The sequence below is a fragment of the Mustela putorius genome, unplaced genomic scaffold (genome assembly GCF_011764305.1).
Source record: "Mustela putorius furo isolate JIRA1106 unplaced genomic scaffold, ASM1176430v1.1 tig00000580_pilon_pilon_pilon, whole genome shotgun sequence".
Lineage (NCBI taxonomy): Eukaryota > Metazoa > Chordata > Mammalia > Carnivora > Mustelidae > Mustela > Mustela putorius.
The window spans coordinates 10,011,318-10,035,921 of NW_025421423.1; the positions used below are offsets into that span (position 1 = coordinate 10,011,318).

A 24,604-nucleotide genomic window follows, 5' to 3' on the forward strand; every position below is an offset into this window, starting at 1 on the left:
TTATCTATTTATTTGACAGACAGAGATCACAAGTAGGCAGAAAGGTAGGCAGAGAGAGGAGGAGGAAGCAGGCTCCCTGCTGAGCAGAGAGCCCAATGCAGGGTTCCATCCCAGGACCCTAAGATCATGACCTGAGCTGAAGACAGAGGCTTAACCCACTGAGCCACCCAGGTGCCCCAAGTAGATTTCAAATATATATTTGAGTGACTGATAAATGGTCAAAAGCTTCTTTTAGAGGTCTCTCTGTATTGAATTCTTCCATACTTATCTAAGATTGTACTACCAGAAATGAACAATTTATTTACCCAGTTTATTGAAAAGGACATTTACAAAAATTGAAATCTTAAATTGTTAATTTATTTGACATCATCAGGGTAATAATTACTGATGCCTAAGTGAATGACATCACCAATGAAGAAAGCATAGATGACCAGAAAACATGGTTGAATATGCCACTTGCCATTGGGAGTTCATTCAAGGGCAAGGAGACTTTTATTATTGGAGGTTGTTCAAGGGCTTAATGGAGTAGACATAGGAGTTTCCCTGCAAATAATTGGATCTGGGGACTCAGAGACAAGAAGAAGTATGTTCTGGGTGGAGAGAGAGTAATAGTGCAAATTTTGCTTATATAGATTCATTCAGTTCATGTGAGGTAGAAATTAGGTTTATTCATTGTACTCTGTGCTAGGCTCTGTAGAGGATCTAGAAGTACATTAAGTACTGTTTGTGCCCTTAAAGAACTTAGATTGTATGTCACAGTTTTCTGGGCATCTTTGAAATTCTGTAACATGAGATATTACATAAAGAATGTGGAAGAGCTTTTAATAGTTTTTTTTTTAACTTGAATTAGTTTATATTTTAGGATATGTTGTATATATGAGATTGTCTTTAGGGTTTCTACTTTCTTTTCCTTCTTTCCCTTTTTAAGCAATAGACTGGGAAATCAAATGCTATTTAATTTAGGGATTATGCTTTTTCTGTTAATAGTTTGCTAAATAAGGAGACAGTTTTATATTTTATTTGTAAAAGAATAAAGGTTCATTCCATTTGTTACCATTATATTTGTGTCACCTTGCTGAATCAAGACCTGATAAGAGGCTGAATTCACAGAAGTTTGTCCTTGAACCTCATAAGTCTATCTCAGCAGTAATTTCTGATGCCAGCAATTCTTCTCAGCTGAGTGATGAGTCTACTGGGAGTGGAGATTCTATTAAAACACTCGACTTTGAAAAATACCGTAGTTCATGTTCTCAGGAAATACTTTAGATCCTGGCAGTCTTCTCTTTTAGTGTTTGTAAAAAGACTTTGCTGTTTTCCTGACAGTGGACAGTGGTTTTTAGAATTTTTTTATTTGTTATTGGCAGTCCATGAAGTCAAGCTATGACCAAGGTAATCTTGCTAGTACACCTTATTGTAACCATTCTAAAGAATAATTTAATATAAAGAAGTTCTTCTTAGATCTTACCCAATAATGACATAAATTTGTAGATGATATTTGGACTCTTTTTTTTTTTTAAGATTTTATTTATGTATTTGGCAGAGAGAGAGACACACACACAGAGGGAACATAGGCAGGGGGAGTAGGAGAGGGAGAAGCAGGTTTCCTGCTGAGCAAGGAACCCATGCTGGGCTCAGTCTCAGGATCCTGGGATCATGACCTGAGCGGAAGGCAGATGCTTAACGACTGAGCCTGAGCCACCCAGGCATCCCGTATTTAGACTCTTCTTTCTCTCTCCAGGTGACCACATTAATATTCATGCCTTTACCTTTTACTTATCTGGAAATGACTTCCAATCTGTATCTCATACTTAAATATTTGTGACAAGATCTCCATCCCTGCATTTATTCTTTTATGTTCTGTAATTACTGGTTTACTCTGTCTCTGACCAGCCTCTGACTACTGTGTAAGGGCTTTCAGGGACTATATTCAGTCTTTTTCTGGCAGCCAGGTATAATGAACAAGCAGATTATTTTAATCCTGTCAGTAGTTGCTTTTAGGTTTTGTTCATGCTGTTCTGTTTTGGGTTTGCCCTTCTAGATTGTGACCCTTTTGGGGTCTCAGTTTAAACTTGAGGTATATCTCAAGGCAGTTCCACTTTGGCTGGTCTTGAACTCCAACCTTAAGTTGGCTGCTGAAGTGTCTGATCTACTTTAAGGCTTCCATATGTTGCTATCTGCTGGGTTTTTGAAATCTTTCCGTGTTTGCATAGTTTAGGATTGGTGAACTTCTCCAGGGCAAGTTATGTGTGGATCTTTGGGCTTTTTTGTGGTTCTCTTCTCTTTGAGCTGTATTGCCCTCAAGTCTCAGATGCTTTGGCCTTCTCACACTGCGGCCTTTGTCTCCTTAGCCCATTTTGGACTTGGGTTTGCTGTGAATTGACACATATCATTTAAAAGAAAAAAGGTTGAATGTGGACCTCACCTTACTCAATTAACTTTCTCTTAGGGGGAATCATAGCCCTATTAGGTTTGACCTGATTTGTTATTCTCCACTGTCTTTTAATGGTTGTTTTGTGTATTTGTTTTTTATATTGATTTTGGTGAGAGACTGGGTTTGTTTGATATAAGGCATTTTTTAAAGTGATGGCTGGCTTGGGCCCCATGAGCATGCATCTTTTAAAAAGTTTGTTATTTTGTTTTTATTGAGAGCAAAGTTACAAAACAAAATGAACTATTCATAGTATACAATTCTGTGACATTTTGTACATTCACAATGTTGTGTGTTGTGCATTTTTAATTTATCTAAATGATAGTACATTATAGCTCTTGTTCTTTGTCTCATTTTCACCTAACAGTATTTTTAAGAATTTTTCTGTATTACTTTTCTATGTATTTCTTTTAACAGTTGCACAGTATACATTTCACTTACGTGTTCTTGATGGACACCTGTCTCCCAATTCCTCACTACTAGACAGTATTGCAGTTAGTAAGAACTTTATTCTTTTTATTTATTTATTTATTTGAGAGAGACACAGTGAAAGAGGGAACATAAGCAGGGGGAGTGGGAGAGGAAGAAGCAGGCTTGCCACTGAGCAGAGAGCCCAATGTGTGGCTAGATCCCAGTACCCTGGGATCTTGACCTGAGCGGAAGGCAGATGCTTAATGACTGAGCAACCCAGGGGCCCCAGTAAGAACTTTGTTCTTGATTCCATTTTCCTCACCAAATGGATTCGGTAGGGTCCTCTTGTGGAGATTTGATTCCAAAAATTTCTAATTTGGTTCATTATCTTAGATCTGCTGGAGGAATTGTCTTTTGGAAATTCTTGGGCTTTTCGGAACCATTCTAGTCTTTAACCTTCTCCCTTCAGATCCATTTTGGTACCAGTCTAATTTTTTGAGTAAATCTGAACATCTCTAAACACTGTGCATTTTGCCAGATAAAGAATTGGTCGCACTGGGCGCCTAGGTGGCTCAGTGGGTTAAGCCTCTGCCTTCAGCTTAGGTCATGGTCTCAGGGTCATGGGATCGAGGCCCACATTGGGCTCTCTGCTGGAGGGGAGCCTGCTTCCTCCTCTCTCTCTGCCTGCCTCTCTGCCTGCCTCTCTGCCTACTTGTGATCTTTCTCTCTCTGTCAAATAAATAAATAAAGTTGTTAGAAAAAAAAAATTGGTAGCACTTTATGTTCATCCTTTTATGTCTTCATGCTTTGTATATACATGTGGGAAAAATTGGATGACTAGAGACTTTCTACTCTCCCTCCTAAGGGTAGTATTCTGCAATTTACTGAAAGTCTGTGACCTTAGATGATGATAGAATGCATTGTATGTAGTGACTGAGCTCAAAATCTGGGTGTTCCAAACTGCTTTACTGCTTATTAGTTCTATGACTTTGGACAAGTTACTGAACCTATCAGCCTTGGTCCACATCTCTATGCTGAGAGTAATAGTAGAATAATTGTTGGGTTAAGTTTAAAGAGGATAGATCATATAGAACACTTATCAAAGTTCTGGCACATGTTAAGAGCATAGTAGTGGTTGCTGTTATTGGTTGTTTTGTATAGACTGTAGATGTTATTTTATCTTCCTGTTTCCTTTGAATGCTAAATGTATTTTTGTGGTTATACTGCTCATTTGGCACCCCAAAATATGGTACCTTGTATTATTATTATTGATGAGTCATATTCTTTTGCTTTGGTTAAGTATAACTAAGTCTCTGTAGAGAACAGAGATTTTCTAGAATCTAGCTGAGTTTGTTTCTCCAAAAGATTAAAGAATGTATTTTCTCTAAGAAATAAGTCCATGCATATATATTCAATTAATTTGTGACAAATGGGTCAAGAATACATCATGGAGGAAGGATGGTTTCTTCAATAAATGGTGCTGGGAAAACTGGAGAGCCACATACAAAGAGATGAAATTGGACTACTGTCTTACATCATACACAAAAATTAACTCAAAATGGATTGAAGAACCAAAACCATAAAACTCCTAGAAGAAAGTATAGGTGGTAAGCTCCTTGACATCAGTCTTGGCTATTTCTTGGATCTGATGCCTAAAGCAAAGACATCAAAAGCAAAAATAAACAAGTGGAACTACATTAAGCTAAAAAAAAACTGCACAGCAAATTAAGAAAAAAAAATAACTGTACTGCAAAGGAAAGGAAACTGTTAGCAATATGAAAGGGCAACCTATTGAATGGGACAAAATATTAGCAAATGATATATCTGATAAGTGGTTAATATCCAGAATACATAAAGAACTTATACAACTGAATAGCAAAAGAACAAACAATCCCATTAAGAAATGGATAGCTCTGAGTGGATATTTTTCCAAAGACATACAGATGGCCAATAGGTATGTGAAAAGATGCTCACCATCACTGATAATGAGGAAATGCAAATCAAAATCACAAAGAGACATCACCTCACACCTGTCAGAATGGCTGTTATCAAAAAGACAAGAAGTAGCAATGTTGATGAGGATGTGGAAAAAAAGGGAACCCTTGTGCACTGTGAGTGAGAGTGTTAAGTTGGTGCAACTGCTGTGTGAAACAGTATGGAAGTTTCTAAAAAAAAATTAATAGAACGGGCGCCTGGGTGGCTCAGTGGGTTAAAGCCTCTGCCTTCGGCTCGGGTCGTGATCCCAGGTCCTGGGATCGAGCCCCACATCGGGCTCTCTGCTCAGCAGGGATCCTGCTTCCTCCTCTCTCTCTGCCTGCCTCTCTGCCTACTTGTGATCTCTATCTGTCAAATAAATAAATAAAATCTTAAAAAAAAAATTAATAGAACTACCATATGATCTAGCAGTTCCATTATGGATATTTGAAGAAAATGAAGACACTAATTCAAAAAGATGGATGCACCCCCCATGTTCATTGCAGCATTATTTATATCAGCCAGGATAATAGAAACAACCTGTCAGTTGATGGATGAAGAAGATGTAATTTATATGTGTGTGTGTGTGTATATATACATATCTATACAATGGAATATTCAGCAATAAAAAGAATGAAATCTTGCCATTTGCAACAACATGGATGGATCTTGAGGACAGTAAGCTAAGTGAAATTAGAGAAAAGCAAATACTACATGATTTCACTTATATGTGAAATCTAAAAAAACAAATGAACAAACAAGACAAAACTAAATATAAGAAATAGATTGGTGGCTGCCAATCTATTGGAGGCAGAGGGTTGGGGAAGTGAAATGGATTAAGGGACTCAAAAAGTACAAATGTCTGGTTGTAAGTCATGGGGATGTAGTGTGCAGCCTAGTGACTATAGTTAATAATAGTATATTACATATTTGAAAGCTGCTAAAAGTTCTCATCACACAAAAAATATGTAACTGTATGGTGACCTATTGTGGTGATCACTTTGCAATATATACAAATATTGAATCATGTTTTACACCTGGAACTATGTCAATTATACACAATAAAATTTTTTTTAAAGAGTAAAAAATAAGAATGTGTTTTTAATCTTTCTCTCTTTTTAAATTTACATTCTCTTCTCAGTTTTGAGAAGTAGAAAACATTTGTATTTCAATTCAAAATTGAACTTTTTTTTTCCAGATAACCATGATGATTACAGAGAATGGTACTGTGCCTTTTGCTTCTTTCGAGGATACAGTGAGTCGGATGCTGTTTGGCTGGCAGCAGCAATTTTCATCATGTGAAAAGAAAAGTGAAACAAAATCATCTTTTAATGGTACTGGCTCATCGACCTCAAAACCTATAGCTGATGCTTCAGATACTGTTAAAAAGAAACATACTAAGAAGACTGAGTAAATTTATTTTATGAGCTCTAAAGGCAGAAATTTTTTTTCTTACCTACCTGTCTGATTGTGATAAAATTTCTATGTAAATGATGTGAAATAAAGATTATATATAAGGAATGGAGGTGACAAAAAGAAAGAACTTCTTTCTGTTTGAGGGAGATTGTCTCTTTCTGGATTGTAATTCGTGAGTGTTATGAGTATATCATGTGAAATTGTTTTCCTAAGTTATATATAAAAGATTCTGTTGTGATTATTTTAATAGTTTTATATTGATAAAGGGGACTAGATTTTTTCCCTAATGTTAGAAAAAGTAAACTTACTATCATTGCAAAATAGTAAAAATTAAAGCCTTTGTTTTATTTAGGTATCTTCATACACATTTTTAATTGAATCTATCTGAGCTTTAGTTCAGCAAAATTAAATTTACACTTAATATTACTATTATAATTCCTAGATATGGAATACAATTTCTATTTAACTTTGAGAACTGGGAAAAGTAAACCTTACCTAAACCACTTTATATTAGGAATGAAAATAAATGACTAGTTTTTATTTCAGATATAAACATTGTATTTTTTAGCCCATATAAAGTGGAAAATATTTGAAATTTATTTAATTTTTTAAACAGTAGTATTTTTCAGCAAGAACAGAGTACTGGTATGAGTCTCAATCTGAAGTCTATGTCATGCCCTTGTTTATAGTGTTCCTTTTTCTCCAGAGAAAATCAGGGGTACAATTTTTAATAAATTACTAAGCCCATGTTTTGCTTTGCAACTTTCATTTTAGGAGCTTATTTTTTTCTCTCTTAAAACACATTCATTTTAACTGTGAAAGAAATTATTGCCAGCATTTTACATATTCTTAACTTTTTTCTTTTCTTAGCTGGCCTGGATACATCGATGGTAGTATCTTTAATGATTCAGCATTTCAGTTTAAAACTTTTCCCTTATGTCTCCTTTCTAATGGGTACTTTTCAGTTTTCTAGTTGGGTGTCTTCTTACTAATTTGCATATGTTTGTTATATTTTAATCTACATGTACGTATATTATTTTATTTTAAATTAAAACTAATTACCCTTATGTGGAAATGCTCAGTTCTAATGAGAATTGTCCTTGAGCATTTGATATTAACCAGCTAACCAAGAAGAAACATAAACTAAAACCTCATATGAAGAATGATGTTAAGTCTGTCCTTACTGGCAAAAAAAAAAAAGAAGAAGAAGAAGAAAGGGTCCTAAGTAATGTTAAACTGTCTTGCTTTATTTCATAGCTTAAAAATCTAGTTACAATTTTAAAACACTGCGAAAAACATGTTTTTTTTTCCAGCCAAGACAATGACTCTACCTGCAAAGAGTTAGTATGTACATAAGTCATTTGGGAATGGCATAGAAGTACTTAAATCACACTGAAGTTAGAAATTTTTTAAAAAATGTTTTTTAATATAAACACCAGCAGGGTACTATGCTTTTACTTGTTAAATCAAAAATATTTTTTAAGGGGGGGGACCTTTGATAGCCTTGGGATGCTAAGAAGTTTATTTTCAGTATTGTATCAGAAAGCATTAAATATTTGGGTTTTGTATTATATTTGATACTCTGGTAGTTAAAAACTTTTCAGAATTAACATGGTACTAATTATTGAATTAGCTTTGAAGTGTGGGTTTAACTATAGTTGAAATGGTAGGAGTGTTGTTTTACACTTGTATTAAAGACAAATTTATTAAAATAAGTTATTTAGCACCAATGGAGTATTACATTATTTTTATTTTTTTGTTTTATATTTTTCTTGAGTTAGGAGTTCAGAATTCCTCTGGCATTTTAACTGATATACAGCATATATCCATTGAATACTGTCTAAATGGAATATTGGCACAAACTATTAATTTAGATGTGCATTCTGGAACCTTCAATTCAAGGTTCTTAGAAAAAAGCTACTGGAGAACATGGCTTAGACTTGAAACCTCCCACTCCAAATCTACTCATGTTACCTAGACTAGAGAGTTCACTAGGTTTGCAAAAGCAAATTCTTTCCCAACATGTAGCATGTGTGAGGCCTATGGGCCTGTTTCATATGGCCAGTCCTAGGGAGCAGTGAGAAAGTCAAGACCTGGTAGTTCTCTTTAAGTAACAGGAGACAAGATGCTGGTAAGAACATGGGCTGGCTTAGCTCAGTGGTTTCACCTTCTAGTGAAATGTGGCCAAATTAATATCAAACTTTGATTTATCAGATTAGTCACTCTTCTTCGCTGAGAGAGTAAGGGTAGGAGAGGGCTGAGATATGTAGAGTAGGTGGATTTCAGTGGGAATTCCAGCCTCCCTTTAGGCAGAGACCAAAAGTGGATATGAGAGAAGAAGGGAGATATTCCTCCTCTACTGTATTTCTTTTCCATTTCTTTGAGGCCAGACACTTCATTTAAATCTACCTCAAAGCTCAAATGGATTGCAGTTGAGTGATATGTTGGAAATGGAATAATGTGTTCAAGAATACTTTCCTTCTCCCCACTGTTCTCTTAGAGTTTACATTCCACTGGTGAAGAGTCTCACAATAAACAAGTGTGTTCCTGTGGTGATACGAAACGTTATGAATAGATATTAAGGAGGACACAGAATAGAAAGTCAGGGACTTGGGGGTGTTGGCTGAAATAGCATTGTTAGAGAGGGCCTTTCTGTTAGCAGAGACCTGAAGAACACATGAGGGAGCAGGCCAGGCAGATATCTGGGTAAGTATGAGGGTCATTCGGTTTCTTTACATACTTGAGTTAGATTATGTATTTTTTCCTAAAAATTTTTGAATTTGTTTTTCTTAAGTATGATTTTACTCTTGTGGTTTTTAATATTTTTAATTTGTTTTTATTTTTGCATTTTTTTTCTCTTGAGTAAAATTTGCATACAGTGAAGTGTACAAATTGTAAGTATACACTTAAATAGTTTACAAATCCATTCTAATCAAACTTCTATCAAAATATAGAACATTATCAGCACCTTGGGAAGATCCCTTCCAGTTAAACCTGCCCCCCCAAACTATTCTGAATAGAGTAGAATCCAATCAGGCAATATATTCTCTTTTTCATAAGACTGCTATCATACTCAGCATAATGTTTTTGAGATTCATTCATCTTGTTGCATTTATCAGTAGTTCATCCCTTTTTAATTTCTTATACCACATTTTGTTTATTCTTTTGGTGGTCTATTTCTGGTTTGTGATGTTCTGAATAAGCTACTATGACCATTTTTGTATAAGTCTTTTTTTTTTTTAATTTTTTATTTTTTATAAACATATATTTTTATCCCCAGGGGTACAGGTCTGTGAATCACCAGGTTTACACACTTCACAGCACTCACCAAAGCACATACCCTCCCCAATGTCCATAATCCCACCCCCTTCTCCCAAACCCCCTCCCCCCAGCAACCCTCAGTTTGTTTTGTGAGATTAAGAGTCACTTATGGTTTGTCTCCCTCCCAATCCCATCTTGTTTCATTTATTCTTCTTCTACCCACTTAAGCCTCCATGTTGCATCACCACTTCCTCATATCAGGGAGATCATATGATAGTTGTCTTTCTCTGCTTGACTTATTTCGCTAAGCATGATACGCTCTAGTTCCATCCATGTTGTTGCAAATGGCAAGATTTCATTTCTTTTGATGGCTGCATAGTATTCCATTGTGTATATATACCACATCTTCTTGATCCATTCATCTGTTGATGGACATCTAGGTTCTTTCCATAGTTTGGCTATTGTGGACATTGCTGCTATAAACATTCGGGTGCATGTGTCCCTTTGGATCACTACATTTGTATCTTTAGGGTAAATACCCAATAGTGCAATTGCTGGGTCATAGGGCAGTTCTATTTTCAACATTTTGAGGAACCTCCATGCTGTTTTCCAGAGTGGCTGCACCAGCTTGCATTCCCACCAACAGTGTAGGAGGGTTCCCCTTTCTCCGCATCCTCGCCAGCATCTGTCATTTCCTGACTTGTTGATTTTAGCCATTCTGACTGGTGTGAGGTGATATCTCATTGTGGTTTTGATTTGTATTTCCCTGATGCCGAGTGATACGGAGCACTTTTTCATGTGTCTGTTCGCCATCTGGATGTCTTCTTTGCAGAAATGTCTGTTCATGTCTTCTGCCCATTTCTTGATTGGATTATTTGTTCTTTGTGTGTTGAGTTTGCTAAGTTCTTTATAGATTCTGGACACTAGTCCTTTATCTGATATGTCGTTTGCAAATATCTTCTCCCATTCTGTCAGTTGTCTTGATTTTGTTAACTGTTTCCTTTGCTGTGCAAAAGCTTTTGATCTTGATGAAATCCCAGTAGTTCATTTTTTCCCTTGCTTCCCTTGCCTTTTGCGTTGTTCCTAGGAAGATGTTGCTGCGGCAGAGGTCGAAGAGGTTGCTGCCCATGTTCTCCTCAAGGATTTTGATGGATTCCTTTCGTACATTGAGGTCCTTCATCCATTTTGAGTCTATTTTTGTGTGTGGTGTAAGGAAATGGTCCAATTTCATTTTTCTGCATGTGGCTGTCCAATTTTCCCAGCACCATTTATTGAAAAGGCTGTCTTTTTTCCATTGGACATTCTTTCCTGCTTTGTCGAAGATTAGTTGACCATAGATTTGAGGGTCTATTTCTGGGCTCTCTATTCTGTTCCATTGATCTATGTGTCTGTTTTTGTGCCAGTACCATGCTGTCTTGATGATGACAGCTTTGACAGGGATATTGAAAAAGAAAGCCAACGTTGGTGGCATCACAATTCCGGACTTCAAGCTCTGTATAAGTCTTTTGATGAGTATATGTTTTTATTTCTTTTGGGCAAATATCTAGGAATAGAACTATGTTTAGTTTTATTAAGAAAACTGGGCGGGCGCCTGGGTGGCTCAGTGGGTTAAGCCGCTGCCTTCGGCTCAGGTCATGATCTCAAGAATCTGGGATCAAGTCCTGCATCAGGTTCTGTGCTCAGCAGAGAACCTGCTTCCCTCTCTCTCTCTGCCTGCCTCTCTCCCTCCTTATGATCTCTGCCTGTCAAATAAATAAATAAATCTTAACAACAACAAAAAAAAAAAAAAAAGAAAACTGGTAGACCTTTTTAACAAAGTGGTTGTATGATTTTATACTCCATAACTTTGTATGAGAGTTCCAGTGTTCTACATGCTTACCAAAGGTTAGAGTTGTTAAACATGTTAATTTGCCCATTTCCAATGGGTGGTTTACAGTTTTTTATGTTTGAAATATGTATTTCCCTGGTGATTGATGATATAGAGCACTTTCTTGTGTGCGCTCATTGGCCATTTGTTTATTTCATCCTGTGAAGCGTCTGTTCAAATCTTCTGTCCATACTTTATTGGGTTTATATTTTTATTATTAAGTTGTAGGGGTTTTTATGTATGGTGGATATTGATCTTTTGTCAAATACCTATTTTGCACATATTTCCTTTCTGGTCTGTGGCTTACCTACTCATTTTTATACTGATGTCTTTTAATGAACAGAGGTTTTTAATATTGCAGCGGTCTAATTTCTCAATATTTTATTTTACAGTTACTGTTTTCTGTGTCTTAAACTTTTGCCTACCTCTAGGTTATGAATTATATTTGCCTGAGGAACTCCAAATAAAATAATACCTAGCTTTTATTCTAGGAAACACTTATAAGAGAAATACTTTATGCTATTATGTTAAGTCATAATTTTGTTTTTCAGCAAGGCACCCAGGCCTAATTTTTAGTTCTGCTTCTTGAAAATCATTGTACACCTCATATGTGTGGTCACTTCTTTGTGCTTGTGTTATAGGTCATATATTTTAGGAATTTAGTGCTTTTCTCTAGGTGTCTGTTTAGGGACTGTGGGCAGGCTTGACCTTGTTTCATCACAATCCTCAAAATATAGAAGAGATGGTGAATTAGATTGTGATAATAGAAAAAATTTTTAAAAGATTTTATTTATTTATTTGACAGACAGAGATCACAGGTAGGCAGAGAGGCAGGCAGAGAGAGGAGGAAGCAGGCTCCCCGCTGAGCAGAGAACCGATGTGGGGCTCAATCCCAGGACCCTGGGATCATGACCTGAGCCTAAGGCAGAGGTTTTAATCCACTGAGCCACCCAGGTGCCCTGATAATAGAAAATATTTTAAAAGTGAAATAAATCTCTTAGCTCAGTGTAGGTACAGGATTGTTTGGAAAGCAGTGGTCCATATTGGAATATATAATCTTAGGGCGTATTTGTGGACAGAATGTGAACCAGTGATCTGGTATGAAAATCAGTAGGCCTTAGGTTAATTTACGTGGCAGACTGTTAGCTGATGCATCACAGTACATTTATGTAGTATGCTTAACTGAAGATAAGTATTACTTCCATGTTTAATAAAGATATTTAAGATTTAATTGGGATCAAGAAAAAGTCAATTCATTTGGTGGGATTATTATCAGCAAACAGTCGTTTTGTTAGGAAGGCAGAGAATTGGAGGCCCTTCTGCCTGACAAATTTAATAACTTCATATGTATTTTTACTCCTGTAGAATTATTATATTAGTAAAGAATAAGGTTGATAATGGACATTTGTATTTTTTATAAACATTTTATCATGACTTATAAATCCATTCTAATCAATAAAAATAGACTATAGACTGAAACCTCCCTTGAGAATAATACAAAATTAAATGATTCTGTTTGTGGTTTATAAATAGCATTTTTATATTTTGACATCTTAGCTGTGAGAGGAAGTACATAGTATCTTAATTAAATTTGCAAGGGACATTAGATGTCATGAAAGCCCATAATGACAGGAAAAACCCAAAGGTCTAATAGTTATGTTTGGGAAATAATTGGCTTAAAAAATACAAGTATGCAGCAGGGAAGAATTATATAAGACCTAAACCTAAGGAAATATGCATGTGTTTTGTAATAAACTGTGATTGACAAAAATTAATGAAACATTAACATGTTACAGTCTTTGTTTTGAGCAGCCTGACATTTTGAGGGTTACCTTACTGAGGAAGAGAGAGAAGTTCATGTTAGAGGGCAAATAGCAGTCTTTGCCATGACTGCTTACCTAAAAACAATATCTTGAAAATAATATATGTGAAAATGTTTCTAAAATATTATTTCACAGAGAAGAGTCTAGTTAATTTATAGTTAAGACCAGAGTTCTACACAGTTTGCAGGGCAAATAATGTGCCCTAGTCATTCATTTCCCATGTGTAATATTTGAGTCTCACAAGTCAGTAAAACTTGAACTTAAGAAGTCTGTTCTCATTACACTTACCATGTTTTATTGTTATGATGCTGTGGTGATGTAATATTACTATGAAGAAGCTGAGTCCCTCTATATGGCATTTTTACTCATTCATTTAAATCTCTGTTGCTCCACAATGTCAATTACCACATTCACATTCTGTCTGATCTTTCAATATTCTCAGTTGAATAGGTGTCCTCAAAAGCTTACCTTATTCTTCTCTATGTTTGCAGATTATGTATTATGATAAATTTTGTGGTAATTAAATCCATTTGAATATAGTCTTTAAAAAAAATTCCCTTCTCTCTCCCTCTAGTTTTTTATTCTGTGTGCATTCAAGTGGCTTCAGGTTTGGTCCTGACTCTTTAATCTTGAACAATATTATTAATGTTATTTATTAATTTATTAATTTATTAATTTATTTATATTTTTAAAGATTTTATTTATTTATTTGACAGAGAGATCACAAGTAGGCAGAGAGGCAGGCAGAGAGAGAGAGAGAGAGGAGGAAGCAGGCTCCCCGCTGAGCAGAGAGCCCGATGCGGGACTCGATCCCAGGACCCTGAGATCATGACCTGAGCCGAAGGCAGGGACTTAACCCACTGAGCCACCCAGGCCCCATTAATGTTATTTAATGTTGCTCTTCTTAAAGGAGACTTAAGCCAAACTGTCCAGCATCTTTAAAGCTTTAAAACTTTCTAGTCCCACTCTGAGCCAAATCCATGGGATTCTAGGCTACCCCAGGACGGTGGGAATGGCACAGATTGAGCTGATGGTTGCTCCTCAAGCAGTAGTGATTTGAGTCAGTAGGTGATAGATGAAGCAGTTGATAAATGTGTAAAAGCTGTGGGCAGCAGGAACAAAGTTGAGCATTTCCTAGGAAGATAAGACACTCATTGGAAAGGCTTCAGGGAGGGCAAGTGACTTCTGTGCTGGCATAGTTATCCCCAAATATTAGGTCTGAAATAAGGTAGCAGAGTGGCTAAATTCTGATCTAGCAGTTTTTAAAGCTGCTGAGGTAAAGTTCTTTCAGAGCAGTTATTTAAAGGATAATTATCCTGGGTCTTAATATCCTAATAGACCCCTTAGAAACACTACCTTGCAGTACACAAACCTAGAGCCCTTATTCCTACTTCTTCACTGACTGCCTCCACAAGAGATCATACTTAAAGCCATTCAGATACTGTTAGTTTTGTTAATAGTCTTGCTAAGCCTTTCTCTTAGGATAGGAACCCACTCAAGAGATTCTTTGCAGGAAAGGGAGGATCTGCTTCAAGGTGACTTTTAGTCTTTGACTGTAGCAAAGACTGTTGACATCTTACCGTGGAAGAGAAATTAAAACACATATTTCAGTTCTGACAGGACACTCCCCTCAGAAAGCACCCTACTACCTAAAGGTGACAAATGAGTTCACTTCAGGCAAGGATGAGAGGAAACTGGCAAGACAAGTAATCTCCATTAGAAACAGGAACATTTCTTCAAAGGGACACTTATCAGATTTGCATTTAAAAATTTTGATCGATGTATAACATTCAGAAAAGTGTACAAATTGTGTTTATCTTGTTAAATTATCGTAAAGAGAACATACCCATGTAACTAAATCCCAGGTCAATAAATGAAACACTATTAATATCTTTGTTTTCTTTTCTAATCACCACTTTTCCCTTCTCATTGGTAACCAGTATCCTGACTTCTAAATATCAGATGTTTTAACTCCTTGAATTTATATGAATGGAGTTACACCAGAATTTTCCTAGTGTGTCTGACTTCTGCATATGTTTGTCAGATTCATCTGTTACTTTGTGTAGCTTGTGGTTCACTAAGTTTCATTGCTAGTATTCCATTGTATGACTATACTTCAATTTGTATTGAGTCTATTGTGTTGGTAGGAATTTAAATTGTCTTTAGTTCGGAGCTATTGCAAATATTGCTGCTGTGAAAATATTCCTTTGCATATCTTTTGAGGCACATATATATATATACTTTTGTTCTGTATGTTCTTAGGAGTGAAAGTGCTAGGGGCCTGGAATATGAACATATTCAATTTTTACAGATAGTTCCCAAAAGCTTTACAAAATAGTTGGCTTAATTTGCACTCCTATGAGCAGTGTTTGAGAGTTCTAATTCCCCCACTTCTTACCAATACTATGTATTCTCCATCTTTTACATTTAATAATTCTGGTGAAGTTAGAATAGTATCTCATGTATTAAAATTTGTATTTCGGGTGCCTGGATGGCTTAGTTGGTTAAGTGTCTACCTTCAGCCCAGGTTGTGATCCCAGGGTCCTGGAATCAAGTCCCGAGTTGGACTTCCTGCTCAACTTTTGGGAAATGTTGGGGCTCCTTCCCCAACAAATAGTAGGGGAGCCTGCTGCCCGCTTCTCACTCTTCTCCGCCCCTCTGCTTGTTGATCTTTCTCTTTCTCTCTCAGATAAGTAAAATCTTAAAAACAAATAAGATTTTAAAAGTTTGTGTTTTAAATAAGTTTAAAAAAACTAGTTAAAAATCTAGTGAAGTTGAACATGTTTCAGACAAGTTTATTTGCCATTTGGATATCCTCTTTTGTGAACTGTCTGTTCTAGTTACTTGCCCATTGTTTTCAGTTGGGTTGTTTGTCCTTTCATTTGTGTACAGGGTAGTGTGTGTGTATGAGCTCTTTGGCAGTTTGATGCATTACAAATAAATTCTTCTATTCTGTCAGCTTTCATTTTCACTCTTAAGTTGAGTACCACGAATGTTCAGTTTAACAAAATTCTCATTATAATTGATTTATGATCTTTTTTGTCTTATTTAAGAAATCTTTCCCTATCCCACAGTCATGAAGATATTCTCCTATATTATCTTCTTGAAGCTGTATTATTGTATCTTTTATCTAAAAGATTCTAAAATTTCCACCTAGAATTTATTATTTTTGTATGGTGTGAGCTTGGGATCAGTTTTCCTTTTATTCTTTCTTTATATGGATATCTAATTTATGCACCGTTTATTAAAAAGTATTATCATAAACTGGACATACATGCATTAAAATGTTCAGGACTCTGTTGCATTGTTCTCTTTGTCTATCATTATGCTATATTGCATGTATACTATAATGTATACTATATATTGATTATGTTAACTACAGTAGCTGGGTAAGTCTTAATATCCAGTAGAATAAATCTTCCCACTTTGATCTTTACCTTCTTCAAAGTTTTCTTGTCTGTCCTTGGCTCCCTTTGCTTCTGTATCCATTTTGAGATTGTCAACTTCCACAAAAATAACTTGCTTGAGTCTTTTGAGAGTTTTAAAATTGGGATTCAAAAAAATTATTAGTATTTTTATTTTACTTCCCCCTTTTTTTTTTTTTTTTTTTTTAGAGAGAGAGAGAATCCTTCACCCCCAGCATGGAGTCCAATGTGGAGCTTGATGTGGGGCTCAATCTAATCACCCTGAGATCACATTCTGAGCAGAAACCAAGTGTTGGTTACTCAGCCAGCTGAGACACCCAGGTGCCCCTTTCACTTATTCTTTCTTGAATGCTCTTCATTTCTTCATGGAGATCTGAGTCCTGACCTATTTTCTTTGTTTCTCTCTAAAGAAGTTCTTTTTACCTTTTCTTGCAAAGCAAATCTGGCAACAGATTGCCTCAATATTTATTCATCTGAGACATTTTTTCTCTCTCACTTTTGAAAAATAATTTTGCAGGGTGGAGAAGTCCAGGTTGGTGGGTTTTCTTCTCTTAGCATTTAAATATTTCATTCCATTCACTTTTTGCTTGGATATAATTCTTATTCTTTGTTCCTCTTACAGGTAAGGTGTTTTTCTTCCACTTTCATTTCTTTCAGGATTCTTTGTCTTTGATTTTCTGTAATTTGAAAATGATATGCTTAGTTGTAGTTTGGTTCTTTGGGGGGGGTGTTATTTATATGGTTTGGTGTTCTCTGACCTTCCTGGATCTCTGGTTTGGTGTCCAACATTGACTTGGGGGGACATTCTCAGTCATTATCATTTCAAATTTTTCTTGTTTCTCTCCCTCTCTCTTCTCCTGGTATTTGCATACATGTATGTTATACTTTTGTGGTATTCCCATAGCATTTGAATATTCTGTTCCTTTTTTCAGTCCTTAGTCATTTTGCTTTTTGGTTCCCAGGGATATCTCTAGCCCAGAGATTCTTTCCTCCTTCATGCCTATTCTACTAAGAAAGCTCATCAGAGGCATTCTTCATTTCTGTGTTTTTGATCCCTAGCATTTCTTCTTGTTCTCATTTATGATTTCCATCTTTCTGCTGGCATTGCTTGTCCACCTGTTCTTGCCTGCTGTCTATCCAATATAATAGCCCTCAACATAATTAATCACAATTATTTTAAATTCTGGCCTAGAATTCCAACATCCCTTCCATGTCCGTTTTTGATGCTTGCTCTGTCTCTTCAAATTGTGTTTTGACTTTTGGTGTGCCTTCTCATTTTTTCTTGAGAGTCAGACGTGATGTATCAGGAGGAAGAAACTGCTAGAAATAGCCATTTAGTAATAATGATGGTGAGGTGTGGGGAGAGGTGAGGCATTTTATAGTCTTGTTATTAGGTTTCCACCTTTCAGTGAGCCTGTGCCTCTGGACTGTGACCATCACAAGTGTTTCAGGTTTTTTTCTGTCCCTGTAAATGAGACAGAATGGCTAGCATGGGCTGATGTTAGGTATTTCCCTTCTCCAGATCCATTAGGCTCTGATAATACCCCAGCAGTTTAGGCTCTGATTAACTAGATACTCCTTAGGGCAGGTCTTGTTAAGAACAGAGTTCTCTGACTTATTTCAGAATGGTTCCTTTCTCCTGCTGGAAGCTCAAGGAGATTTTTCTCCTATATATACTGTGGGAATCTAGTTGAGCTTCTGCAGGTAAATCTCACAATATTGTGGGAGCCCCCTTATGACTGGGTCCCCCGAAGATGTTAATTCTCAGAGTTGTTTCCACACTGAGCCTTCAGCAATTCATTAATTACGGTTCAGGTTTTTTACCTAGCACTGATTTTTTGGCAGTTACTCTGGTAAACGGAGACTCCCTCTATTTGCCTGTTTATTTCTGCAATCTTGGGGACAGTGTTTTATTCTTTGTTTTCTCCTTTCTTATGGATCCAAGAAGCATTAATTTTTCAGTCTGTTCAGCTTTTACTTGTTGTTAGGACAGAATGGAATGGTGACTTCCATGCTCCTTACATGTGGAACTAGAAACTGGAACACTCTCATTTTTTTTTACTGTGTAAAATAAGTGAGATATTTATCAGTTTAACCATTTTTAATTATACTGTTCAGAGGTATTAAATCTATCTAAAATGTTGTACAACTGTCACCACCATCCATATCCATAACTTTTAACCTTACACAATCAAAACTCCATATCCATTAAGCAGTAACTCCTTATTTCCCTCTTCCCCAGCCTCTGGCAACTGGTCTACTTTATGACTCTATGGATTTGACTACTCTACCATAATGGGTGGAATCATACAGTATGTATGATTGTACAGTATGTATGTATGTATCTTTTTGTGACTGGTTTATTTTTACTTAGTGTAATATCCTCCAGATTCATCCATGTTGCAGCATATTTTAAAATTCCTGTCCTTTTTAAGGCTAAATAACACTCCATTATGTGCATATATCACATGACCATTTGAATACCTTCTTTGGAGAAATACCTATTCAAGTCCTTTGTCCATTAAATTATTTTTTCTTCATTGAGTTTTAGGAGTTTTCTCTATATTCTGGATATTAATCATTTATTTGATATATGACTTGCAAATATTTTATCCCACTCTGTTGCTGTTGTCTTTGATGCACAGAGTTTTAAAATAATCACAAAGCCCAATTTGTTTCTTTTTTCTTTTGTTGCCTTTGCCTTTGGTATCATATCTAAGAAATCTTTGCCAAATCCGTGTCACGAAGTTTTTGCCCTCTGTTTTCTTCTAAGAATGGTACAGTTTTAAGTGTTATATTTAGGTCTTTGATCTATTTTGAGTACATAGTGTTAGGAAAGGGTATAACTTTTTTCTTTTGCATGTGGCCATATAAGTTTCCCAGTGTCATTTGTTGAAAAGATTGTCCTTTTCCCATTTAATGTCTTAGCACCCTTGCCAAAAATGTATGTGAAGTTTTATTTTGGGGCTCTCTGTTCTGTCCAATTGATCTGTATGTTTGTCTTTATGCCAGTACCGTAGTTTTTTGTTGTTGTTGTTGTTGTTGTTTTTTGGTGGGGGGAGGTAGGCAAAGTTTTTTGTTTTGTTTTGTTTTTAATACTTACAGTGGGGTGACTGAGTGGTGCAGTTGCTTAGGCATCTAACTCTTGGTTTCAGCCCAGGTCATGATCTCAGGGTTATGTGATCGAGTCCTGTATTGGGCTCTGTGCTTAGCACAGAGTCTGCTTATGACTCTCTCTGCTCCTCCCTCCTGTGGTGTCTCTGTCTCCCCATCTCTCTGTCTTCCTCTCAAATAAATAAATATATTTTTTTTAATTTTTATTTATTTATTTGACAGAGAGAGCGACCACAAGTAGGCAGAGAGGCAGGCAGAGAGAGAGCTGGAAGCAGGCTCCTCATTGAGCAGAAAGCCTGATGTGGGGCTCGATCCCAGGATCCTGACACCATGACCTGAGCTGAAGGCAGAGGCTCAACCCAATGAGCCACCCAGGTGTCCCTCAGATAAATAAATCTTTAAAAAATGTGCTTAGAGGTATTTATTTATTATTATTATTTTTTTATTTCCCCAAGGTTTTATTTAAATTCAAGTTAGTTAACATATAGTGTAGTATTAGTTCCAGGAGTAAAGTTTAGTGATTCTTCACTTACATACAACACCCAGTGCTCATCACAAGTGCCCTCCTTAATAACCATCATCCATTTAGTCCATGCCCCGCCTACCCCCTCCCACAACCCTTAGTTTGTTCTCTATAGTTAATAGTCTCTTCTGGTTTACCTCTGTTTTTATTTTACTTCAGTTTTTTCCTTCCCTTCCCCTATGTTCATCTGTTTTTTTTCTTAAATTCGACATGTGAGTGAAATCTTATGGTATTTGTCTTTCTCTGACATATTTCGCTTAGTATAATACACACTAGTTCTGTCCTGTCATTGCAAATGGCAGGATTTCATTCTTTTTGATGGGTGAGTAAAATTTCTTTGTGTATGTATATTTATACCACCTTTTCTTTATCCATTCGTCTGTCAATGGACGTTTGGGCTCTTTCCATAGTTTGGCTATAACAATAGCCAATAGTTGATTAATGCTGCTGTGAACATAAGGGTGCATGTACTCCCTTTGCATCTTTATTTTTGTATCCTTTGGGTAAATACATAGTAGTGCAATTGCTGGGTTGTAGGGTAGTTCTATTTTTTTTTTTTTTTTTTTTTTTTTGGGTAGTTCTATTTTTAACTTGAGGAAATTCCATACTGTTCTAAAATCCTTGCCAGCATCTGTTGTTTTCTGTGTTGATAATTTTAGTCATTCTGACAGGTGTGAGGTAGTATCTCATCATGGTTTTGATTTGTATTGTCCTGATAAGGAGTGATGTTGAGCATCTTTTCATGTGTCTGTTAGCCATTTGGATGTCTTTGGAAAAGTGCCTGTTCATATCTTCTGCCCATTTCTTAACTGGATTATTTGTTTTTTGGGTATTGAGTTTCATAGGCTCTTTATAGGTTTTGGATACTAACCTTTTATCTGATATGTCATTTGCAAATATCTTCTTCCATTCCATAGGTCCTTTTAGTGTTGTTAATGGTCTTCCTTTGCTGTGCAGAAGATTTTTTTCTTGATGAAGTCCCAGTAGTTCATTTCTGCTTTTGTTTCCCTTGCCTCCAGAGATGTGCCTAGTAATAAGCTGCTCCACCTGAGGTCAGAGAGGTTACTGCCTTTGTTCTCCTCTAGGATTTTGATGGTTTCCCGTTTTACATTTAGGTCTTTCATCTATTTTGAATTTATTTTTGCGTATGGTATAAGAAAGTGGTCCAGTTTCATTCTTCTGCATGTTGCTGTCCAGTTTTCCTAACACCATTTATTGAAGAAACTGTTTCTTTTCCATTGGATAGTCTTTCTAGCTTTGTTGTCCATTTCTGGGTTCTCTGTTCTGTTCCATCGATCTATGTGTCTATTTTTGTGCTAGTACATACTGTTGTGATGATTATAGTTTTGTAATAGAGCTTGAGTCTGGAATTTTGATGCCTCCCACTTTGCTTTTGTTTTTTGACATTACTTTGGCCAGTTAGGGTCTTTTCTGGTTCTGTTCAAATTTTAGAATTGTTTGTTCTAGCTTTGTGAAAAATGCTGGTGGTATTTTGATAGAGATTGCATTGAATGTGTAGAATGCGTTGGGTTGTATAGACATTTTAACAGTATTCTTCCAATCCATTTAGAAGCTTTTCCATTTCTTTGTGTCTTCAGTTTCTTTTATAAGTGATCAATAGTTTCCAGAGTACAGATCTTTTACCTTTTTGGTTAGGTTTATTCCTAGGTATATTATGGGTTTTGGTGCAATTGTAAATGGGATCGATTCCTTGATTTTGTTTTTTACTGCTTCATTGTTGGTGTATAGAAATGCAACTGATTTCTGTATGGGATTTTGTATGCTGTGACTTTGCTGAATTCATGTATTCTAGCATTTTTTTTTGGTGGAGTCTTTTGGGTTTTCTACATAGAGTATCATGTCATCTGCAGTGAGTGAAAGTTTGACTTCTTCCTTGCTGATTTGGCTGTCTTTTATTTCTTTTTGTTGTCTGATTGCTGAGGCTAGAACTTCCAGTGCTATGTTGAACAGTAGTGGTGAGAGTGGGCATCCCTGTTGTATTCTTGACCTTAGGGGAAAAGCTCTCAGTTTTTCTCTGTGGAGAATGATATTAGCTGTGGGATTTTCATGTATGACCTTTATGATCTTAAGCTATGTTCCTTCTATCCCTACTTTATTGAGGGTTTTTATCAAGAAATGATGCTGTACTTTGTGAAATGCTTTTTCTAAATCTGCTGAGAGGATCACATGATTCCTTTAAAGATTTTATTTTTATTTTAGAGAGAGGGAGTGAGCACAAGCAGGAGGGGTGAGAGGGAGAGGGAGAAGCATACTCCTCACTGAGCAGGGAGCACAATGTGAATCTCAATCACAGGAACCTGAGATTATGACCTGAGCTGAAGGCAGATGCCTAACTGACTGTGCCACCCAGGAGTCTTGAGGGTCATATGTTCTTATTCTTTTAAAAAAATTATTATTAATGAATACTGCTCTTTTGATTAGTGTAGCTTTGTATGAAATTTTGAAGTTACAAATTGTGTGTCCCGGGTTTTTTCTTTTTCAAGATTCTTTTGGCTGTTTGGTGTTGCTTGAGCTTCTATATAAACATTAGGATGGATTTTTCTGCAAAAAAGCCATTGAGATTTTTTTGACAGAGAGAGAGATCACAAGTAGGCAGAGAGGCAGGCAGAGAGAAAGGGGGAAGCAGGCTCCCTGTGGAGCAGAGAGCCCGATGTGGGGCTCGATCCCAGGACTTTGGGTTCATGACCTGAGCTGAAGCAGAGTCTTTAACACACTGAGCCACCCAGGCGCCCCGCCATTGGGATTTTGATAGGGATTGCATTTAGTCTTTAGATGATTTTGGGTAGTGTTGCCATTTTAACCATAGCCAGACTTCCAATCCATGAACATGAGATCTGTTTCTATTTATTTATGCCTTCTTACATGTCTTTCAGCAATATATTATAGTTTATATTGTGAAGTCTTTCAACTTCATGGTTAGTTCCTAAGTATTTTACTCTTTTTCATGCTATTGTAAATGGAATTGTTTTTGTAATTTCTTTTTCAGAGTGTTCATTGTTAATGTATAGAAATACTATTTGATTCTTGTGTGTTTACTTTGTATTCTGCTACTTATATGAATTCATTTATTATTTTTAACTTTTTTGTGTGTGTGCGCAGTATTTAATGTTTTTCTACGTTGAAGATCACCTGAGAAGAGAGATAATTTTACTTCCTTCTTTCCAGTTTGAATGCCTTTTATTTATTTTTCTTGCCTAATTGGTTTTGCTAGAATTTCCAGTACTATGTTGAATAGAAGTGGGTATCTTTGTCTTATTCCTGATCTTTGAGGAAAAGCTTTTAGTCTTCCACCATGGAGCATGATCTCTGTGGGTTTTATATATGGCTTTTATTTTCTTGATATAGTTTCCTTCTAATTCTAGTTTATTGAATTTTTTTTCATGAAAAGATGTTAGGGGTGCCAAGGTAGCTCAGTCAGTTAAGCATCCAACTCTTGATTTCGGTTGAGGCATGATCTCAGGGTCCAGGACCCTGGGATCTCAGCACAGAGTCTGTTTGCCCCTCTCTGAACCCCCACTGTCCCTCTCTCTTTCCCTCTGCTTCCCTCCTGCTCACGTGTGCGTTAGTGCTCACTCTCTTTCTTTAATCAAATAATTTTTTTAAAAAATGGTGTTGAATTTTATCAAATGCTTTTCCTCATTCTATTGACAGAATTATGTTGCTTTTCTCCCTTCTTTCTGTTAATGTGTATTAAATTGATCAATTTTTAAAAAATTATTTCTTTTCAGCATTAACAGTATTCATTGTTTTAAGTTGATCAGTTTTCATATGTTGGGCCATCTTCGCATTCTGAGAACAAATCTAAGTTGGTCATGCTGTATAATCATTTTAATATGCTGTTGAATTTGGTTTGGGAGTGTTTTGTTAAGGTTTTTTGCATCAGAGTTCCTAAGAGATATTGGTCTGTTATTGGTCCCCCGCCGCCCCCCCCCCCACCCCCCGTAGTATTGTGGTCTAGCTTTGGTATTAGGTAATCCTGACCTCATAGAATGAGTTAGGAATTGTTCCTTCCCCTTCAGTTTTTTTGAAAAGTGAGTGAAGGATTTGTAAAGATAAGTATGTAGTCAAAATCAGAGTACTCTGATACTGTAATATTGTGATATATTAATCACTTAACTCTAGTGTAGATGTTAAAAGAACAATAGTATTAAAAATAACTAGTTAGAATAATTTGTTATGAATACACAATATAAAAAGAGGTAAATTGTGACATTGATAACATAAAAGGTGAGAAGTAAAATGGTAGCATTTTTTGTATGTGATTAAAGGTAAGTTATTATCAGCAAAAATAGGCTGTTTTATCTATAAAATATTTTATGTAAACTTATGGTAACCACAAAG

At 36.2% G+C, this 24,604-nt stretch overlaps 1 protein-coding gene across 1 annotated transcript in view; it reads left to right on the forward strand.

Moving 5' to 3' along the window:
• The window catches only part of TMEM38B (transmembrane protein 38B), a 59,019-nt gene extending 51,060 nt beyond the window's left edge, over positions 1 to 7,959 (forward strand). Inside the window, exon 6 of the mRNA XM_004747748.3 lies at positions 6,012 to 7,959. Coding sequence (XP_004747805.1) covers positions 6,012 to 6,227 — 216 coding nt within the window. The 3' untranslated portion in view covers positions 6,228 to 7,959. The remainder of the gene's footprint in view (positions 1 to 6,011) is intronic.
• The last annotated feature ends 16,645 nt before the right edge of the window (positions 7,960 to 24,604 follow it).